The 7,873-nt window shown below is 43.6% G+C and overlaps 1 protein-coding gene across 6 annotated transcripts in view; it reads right to left on the bottom strand.

The window, feature by feature from the left end:
- Nucleotides 1–5,169: 5,169 nt before the first annotated feature.
- The window catches only part of LOC106572122 (solute carrier organic anion transporter family member 4A1), a 57,212-nt gene continuing 54,508 nt past the window's right edge, over nt 5,170–7,873 (bottom strand). For all 6 annotated transcript variants that reach the window (XM_014145979.2, XM_014145981.2, XM_045696061.1 and 3 more), the window contains 4 exons: nt 7,640–7,818; nt 7,455–7,519; nt 7,203–7,351; nt 5,170–7,015 (listed from right to left, as the gene is read on the bottom strand). In XM_014145979.2, the coding sequence (XP_014001454.1) occupies nt 6,836–7,015; nt 7,203–7,351; nt 7,455–7,519; nt 7,640–7,818 (573 nt within the window). In that variant the 3' untranslated portion in view covers nt 5,170–6,835. The remainder of the gene's footprint in view (nt 7,016–7,202; nt 7,352–7,454; nt 7,520–7,639; nt 7,819–7,873) is intronic.

The following is a 7,873-nucleotide window of genomic DNA, read 5'->3' as shown; positions in this document are numbered from 1 at the left end:
GCATGTCTGGCAGACATATCAGTGTGGATGACGGATCACCACCTCAAGCTGAACCTCGGCAAGATGGAGCTGCTCTTCCTCCCGGGGAAGGACTGCCCGTTCCATGATCTCGCCATCACGGCTGACAACTCCCTTGTGTCCTCCTCCCAGAGTGCTAAGAGCCTCGGCGTGACCCTGGACAACACCCTGTCGTTCTCCACCAACATCAAGGCGGTGACCCGATCCTGTAGGTTCATGCTCTACAACATTCGCAGAGTACGACCCTGCCTCACACAGGAAGCAGCGCAGGTCCTAATCCAGGCACTTGTCATCTCCCGTCTGGATTATTGCAACTCGCTGTTGGCTGGGCTCCCTGCCTGTGCCATTAAACCCCTACAACTCATCCAGAACGCCGCAGCCCGTCTGGTGTTCAACCTTCCCAAGTTCTCTCACGTCACCCCGCTCCTCCGCTCTCTCCACTGGCTTCCAGTCGAAGCTCGCATCCGCTACAAGACCATGGTGCTTGCCTACGGAGCTGTGAGGGGAACGGCACCTCCGTACCTTCAGGCTCTGATCAGGCCCTACACCCAAACAAGGGCACTCCGTTCATCCACCTCTGGCCTGCTCGCCTCCCTACCTCTGAGGAAGCACAGTTCCCGCTCAGCCCAGTCAAAACTGTTCGCTGCTCTGGCACCCCAATGGTGGAACAAGCTCCCTCACGACGCCAGGACAGCGGAGTCAATCACCACCTTCCGGAGACACCTGAAACCCCACCTCTTCAAGGAATACCTGGGATAGGATAAAGTAATCCTTCTAACCCCCCCCTTAAAAGATTTAGATGCACTATTGTAAAGTGGTTGTTCCACTGGATATTATAAGGTGAATGCACCAACTTGTAAGTCGCTCTGGATAAGAGCGTCTGCTAAATGACTTAAATGTAAATGTTAAATGGCTTGACGTCCACAGGTGGGGGTTGTGCTTACAGCCCAACACCGTGCAGGGCGTTTGGCATTTGCCAGAGAATACCAAGATTGGCAAATTCGCCACTGGCGCCCTGTGCTCTTCACAGATGAAAGCAGGTTCACACTGAGCACGTGACAGACGTGACAGAGTCTGGAGACGCCGTGGAGAACGTTCTGCTGCCTGCAACATCCTCCAGCATGACCGGTTTGGCAGTGGGTCAGTCATGGTGTGGGGTGGCATTTTTGGGGGGGGCCGCACAGCCCTCCATGTGCTCGCCAGAGGTAGCCTGACTGCCATTAGGTACCGAGATGAGATCCTCAGACCCCTTGTGAGACCATATGCTGGTGCGGTTGGCCCTGGGTTCCTCCTAATGCAAGACAATGCTAGACCTCATGTGGCTGGAGTGTGTCAGCAGTTCCTGCAAGAGGAAGGCATTGATGCTATGGACTGGCCTGCCCGTTCCCCAGACCTGAATCCAATTGAGCACATCTGGGACATCATGTCTCGCTCCATCCACCAACGCCACGTTGCACCACAGACTGTTCAAGAGTTGGCGGATGCTTTAGTCCAGGTCTGGGAGGAGATCCCTCAGGAGACCATCCGCCACCTCATCAGGAGCATGCCCAGGCGTTGTAGGGAGGTCATACAGGCACGTGGAGGCCACACACACACTACTGAGCCTCATTTTGACTTGTTTTAAGGACATTACATCAAAGTTGGATCAGCCTGTAGTGTGGTTTTCCACTTTAATTTTGAGTGTGACTCCAAATCCAGACCTCCATGGGTTGATAAATTGGATTTCCATTGATTATTTTTGTGTGATTTTGTTGTCAGCACATTCAACTATGTAAAGAAAAAAGTATTTAATAAGATTATTTCATTCATTCAGATCTAGGATGTGTTATTTTAGTGTTCCCTTTATTTTTTTTGAGCAGTGTATATCGGAATGTCTGCTCCATCCAAAGTTACAACCAACTGATTGCAGCATTACCACAAAAATGGAGGAGGCAAGTGGAAAGGGGGAAGGTAGGGAACTTGTTTGTCTGTCGTATATTAAAGACAAAAACAGGCTGAAAAAGTTGGCATAAATCATGTCAGGACAAAGATTATTTTCGATGTACCGATTGCATGGCACATGCTTTATGAACTTTCAATTTAAATTATTATACAACATTTTTGCCACCAACAGAATATCTCAGCTATGCAGATTTCCTGTGAAAAGCTATTGCCAACATGTAGCTTGTTTCTGGTCACAGGTTCAGGATTGGCTGAAAAATCAGTACATTCATTTAAAATGAACCTTACAAATAGCAGTGTTGGGTGATTTGGAAAGCCACAGCCAACCAATCAATGATATAATAATACTCTTAGGAAAAAGAATCATCTTTAATTTACAGTCTGTGGATGCTATGCAATTAGAAAGGTTCAAAACTCATGTAAGCACAGTTGAAAAATATATGTCACGTGGAAAAAGAGGGTTGTCTACTGAGATAAGTGGGATGGGGTGAGAGTAACTGAAAGGTGGGATTAAAAAGCTCATGATCGGTAATAGTTATTATTGAAAACACTATACACTGAGTGTACAAAACATTAGCACCCCCTGTTGCCCTCAGAAAAGCCTCAATTCGTCAGGGCATGGACTACAAGGTGTCGAAAGCGATCCACAGGGATGTTGGCCCATGTTGACTCCAACGCTTCCCACAGTTGTGTCAAGTTGGCTGAATGTGCTTTGGGTGGTGGACCATTCTTGTTACACACGGGAAACTGTTGAGGGTGAAAAACCCAGTTCTTGACACACTCAAACCGGTGCACCTGTCACCTACTACCATACCCCATTCAAAGGCACTTAAATATTTTGTCTTGCCCATCCACCCTCTGAATGGCACACATACACAATCCATGTCTCAGTTGTCTCAAGGTTTAAAAATCCTTCTTTAACCTGTCTCCTCGCCTTCATCTACACTGACTGAAGTGGATTTAACAGGTTACATCAATAAAGGATCATAGCCTTCACGTGGATTCACCTGGTCAGTCTGCCATGGAAAGAGAAGGTGATCCTAATGGATGTACCGTTATGAGATCCGTCAATGTAGATTCAAATGGCTACTGATAATGTTCGATATCATAACTACTAAAGGGTCAACATATATATATATATTTTCTTATATATTATCATTATGGTCACAAAATCCACTATTATTTCTGTCAGTACATTGATTCATACTGTGTTTGGTTTTCTGTAAGTATGTGTATTTGAGCGTGATATCTTTATGAGTATTTAATGTTCATTAATGTGTCCCTGCGTTTATTTGCCAAGGGTCATAAATGTAATGTCTGCACACAAACCAGACAAGACAGACAGCAGCGCTGCTGAGTTGTGACTCAACCAGTATCCATGGAAACGTATCCTTTGTTCCACAATCCTCTCTCCTACATAGTTTGTCTTTTAATCCTGTGTCTTTTTGTGTGACCTTGCTCATTTCTTTAATACCGTTCTATGAAGAACCCGGTGACTATTAAATCCATCAATGTGTTGTGTACAAAAGTGCCCATGTTTGTTGGCCTAATGTTCCCTGTGACAGTGTCTGTGTTTTGAGCTGTGGAAAAGTCATATTCATTGAATCCCGTGGAATTAAAAAAGCTGAAATATTTGGCTGTCCCCATTTAGTTGTGGGTTCTGCTGGCTGGGTGAGGGGATGAGAGAATGTGTGTGTTTGTTTGAGGAAGATACAAGAAGATACAGGAAGAGATAGAGTAAGAGAGAACTGTGGGACATATGTCACATGCATTTGTCATTTGTTTGGTTATGTGTATATACAGTACCAGTCAAAAGTTTAGACAAACCTACTCATTCAAGGGTTTATCTTTATTTTTACTATTTTCTACATTGTGGAATAATAGTGAAGACATCAACACTATGAAATAACACACATGGAATCATGTAGTAACCAAATAAGTGTTAAACAAATCAAAATATATTTTATATTTAAGATTCTTCAAAGTAGCCACCCTGTTGAAAAACAAATGATAGTCCCACTGAGTGCAAACCAGATGGGATGGCGTATCGCTGCAGAATGCTGTGGTAGCCATGCTGGTTAAGTGTGCCTTGAATTCTAAGTAAATCACCGACAGTGTCACCAGCAAAGGACCCCCACACCTCCTCCTCCATGCTTTACGGTAAGAACCACACATGCGGAGATCATCCGCTCACCTACTCTGCTTCTCACAAAGACATGGCGGTTGGAACCAAAAATCTCAAATTTGGACTCATCAGACCAAAGGACAGATTTCCACCGGTCTAATGTCCATTCCTTGTGTTTTTTTGGCACAAGCAAGTCTCTTCTTATTATTGGTGTCCTTTAGTAGTGATTTCTTTGCAGCAATTCAACCATGATTCCCCACAGTCTCCTCTGAACAGTTGATGTTGAGATGCGTCTGTTACTTGAACTCTGTGAAAAATTTATTTGGGCTGCAATTTCTGAGGCTGGTAACTCTTATGAACTTACCCTCTGCAGCCGAGGTCACTCTGGGTCTTTCTTTCCTGTGGCAGTCCTCATGAGAGCCAGTTTCATCATAGCCCTTGATGGTTTTTGCGACAGCACTTGAAGAAACTTTCAAAGTTCTTGAAATGTTCCGTATTGACTGACCTTCATGTCTTAAAGTAATGATGGACTGTCGTTTCTCTTTGCTTATTTTAGCTTTTCTTGACATAATATGGACTTGGTCTTTTACCAAATAGGGCCATCTTCTGTATACCATCCCTACCTTGTCACAACACAAATGATTGGCTCAAATGCGTTAAGAAGGAAAGAAATTCCACAAATACATTTTTAACAAGGCATACCTGTTAATTGAAATGCAATCCAGGTGACTACCTCATGAAGCTGGTTGAGAGAATGCCAAGAGCATGCAAAGTTGTCATCAAGGCAAAGGGTAGCTACTTTCAAAAATATAAAATATAACACTTTTTTGATTACTACATGATTCCGTATGTGTTATTTCATAGTTTTGATGTCTTCACTATTATTCTACAAAGTAGAAAATAGTAAAAATAAAGAAAAACCCTGTAACGAGTGGGTGTGTCCAAACTTTTGACTGGTAATGTATGTGGTACATAAGAGAGAGTTTGAAGTGAGCAGACACATCCAATACTTTCAAATACTGATAAAAAATACTAAACAAAACAAATGATTTCGCTGTTCACCTGTTGTTTAAAAAAACATGACATCTTAAGAAACATTTTAATAAAATTCATACGTTTCCATTTCATTTACAAAAGTACCAAAACAAAATCCAAAAGTCAAATTTTACGAAGTGCTAGGGAGTGAGGAGGCATAACAATAAGACTAGGAATGTTTATGGTTACACATACTCTCTAAAGGCGGTCAAGCCCCGCTCTCCCCAATTGGAGAATGGGGGAGAGCTGATCTGGAGGCATTTGGGTCCATAACAAATGAATACATTTAAAACATGAGAAATGCAAATTACCAACACAAGTTGTAAAGTGTCATTACTGTTACATTAAACAATAAAGACTCAATTTTAACACATTTTAACACTATAGAACAGGGTAGTTCTAGGGGAGATTGTTTGTCATGGTAAACTTCTATGGGTCCATTTTTCAGTATAAATCATTAACTACAGCCTCTTTATACAAATATGGCTGGACAATATCAAATCATGCTAAAAACAACAAATTGAAAGACTATATGAGCAATCTGTGCTTTTAATTTCCATCATAAATAAATGATCTGAATGAATTAGATCACAAAACAGAAGAGAGATTGGGGCAATGCTACTTTGGCACACTTGGCGGTTTGGATAAGAGGCCACGTTGTTCTTGTTTTTACGGCAACTCATTCCATTAGTGCATTGTTCCTACAATGTATTACAACCAGCATACACTGCCAGAAAAACTCTCATATAATACAATTGTCTAAGTTCATCAGAGCTGATTAGTTTTAAAGCGCAGCAATGTGTCTGGTTGTGAAAAAGGGTCTTGGTATTACCCCTTCATACAAAACAGTTTGTCTTGTTGTATGACACATGGACAGGATGATATAGCATCATCATCTTCACGGCCTCTCGGGTTTTGTCTTCACTTCTGTTAAATGGCAGCCTGCTACAGGTCATTCAATGTCATACATGTGCTAAAGGCTGTCATAAATAGGTGTGTGCTCTTCCATTTGTTAAAATCTATGTGTGTTATTTGTTTCAATAGGTATAGTTATAATAACAGTAAGTGCCTTTAAATACTCTTGGTCTATAGTTTTTATATGATATGAAAATTCTGTTTTTCTTTGTATTTCAATTCTGTTTCGGTGTAGATTTAAAAAAAACTTGTATCTGTGATAGGACGAGACAACAGGGTTGTTTTACGGGTGTAAATGCCTCTTTCAACACTCATAAGGAATGCTTCATACTCATGGCATGACATAAGCTATACAAACAGCCCCTATGTCACATCCTTTAGACCTGACTGGGAAACAAAACAAAAAAACATACTTTCTATGTCATTTTACATTTAAAATCTTCATTTAAAAATGTGATTTTGGACTGGTTCAAATCCCAAAAGCCATCAGGAGAAACCTCTTAGCTACTTCTCAGACTAACCTCTGACCCTATCTGTGACCTTAGTCTTTCATCACATCACATCACACACACCCCAAGTTCAGTGGGCTGGCAGTGGAGGGCAGGCCGATGGGATGAACGTGGGGTCAGTAGGTGAGACATGCCCTGGGGTGATGTGTCTATGTGTTGGGAGTGTCTATGAGACGGGCATAGGCTGGCAGTGATGAGGGAAGCAGTGGTACGCCACACACACCAACATACACGTGCGGTGAGATGTGGGGTGATACACACTGTAGTGCAGGGTGGGTGGGGTCTGAAGTCATCATAACCTGGTGTGTACATTGGCGATGATCTCTGGTGGAAGGTCCTTGATGGGGAGGTCCCCCGTCTCGCCCCCGCTGTCCCCCGGCCCATGGTCGGTGCTCTCACAGCTGCTCTGGGGCGACTCTGGAGGGGGCTTGTACAGAACACTGGCCAGCAGGAAGAACAGCGTGCCGAGAACCTGACAGAAAGAGGGAGGGAGGGAGGGAATGAGACATGCACTATAGTTAAAGTAGGGAGAATAGAATTCTCTCTCAGTTAAACAAACATTTGATATGGTTACAAATATAAAGAAAATCCTTGAACACAATCCTCCACCTGCAACAGGCTTAGATAACAGCCCAGACAACTTGTAAGCCTTGAGTTACCTTGTAGATGATGCCAGCGATAAGGGTGTAGCGGCTCATGGCAGAGTTCTGGTAGAGATGGCAGGAGCCCTGCTCTCCACACTGGTTCTCCCACAGCAGGCATGAGATGTCGATCACAGAGCCAAATGCTATCGGGCCTGGGATCCCACCTTCAGGAAGAACATATCAAATCATATAATGCTTGTTGTTGGGAATGTTAGGCTACAAGGCCATTAATCAAATAAAATCAAATTCAGCAAGAGCATACAGTACCTAGACTTCGCACCACAATCCATTGGATCCCCAGTCCAAAGGACCTCTGGTTGTCTGGAACACACCTGGAGGGAGAGAGCAGTTTAGAGACAGAGTTCACACACAGGTTTCTCTCTCATGCCTGGTTATAACAGGACTATACCATTGAGTTCTCTCTCTCTTTAGTCTGACTGATCCGTACCCACCTGAGGGTAGCGGTGAGGGCTGGTATACTACACAGGAAGGTGAAGGAGATGATGATGAAGAGGAAGGTGAGGAAGGCTGGCATGTGGCTACAGGAGCTGGTGCATTTCCCATCCCGTGCCAGGCCCTTGTGCCCCGATGTCACATTCCCACCTACCACACAGCTGCAGCCCGAGTACACCTGCACAGGGACACACCAGACAGAGGAGACAGTCAGTCAAAGTCAACATGTACAG

The sequence above is a fragment of the Salmo salar genome, chromosome ssa15, assembly GCF_905237065.1.
Source record: "Salmo salar chromosome ssa15, Ssal_v3.1, whole genome shotgun sequence".
NCBI lineage: Eukaryota > Metazoa > Chordata > Actinopteri > Salmoniformes > Salmonidae > Salmo > Salmo salar.
This window is presented reverse-complemented; position numbering and strand designations above follow the sequence as displayed.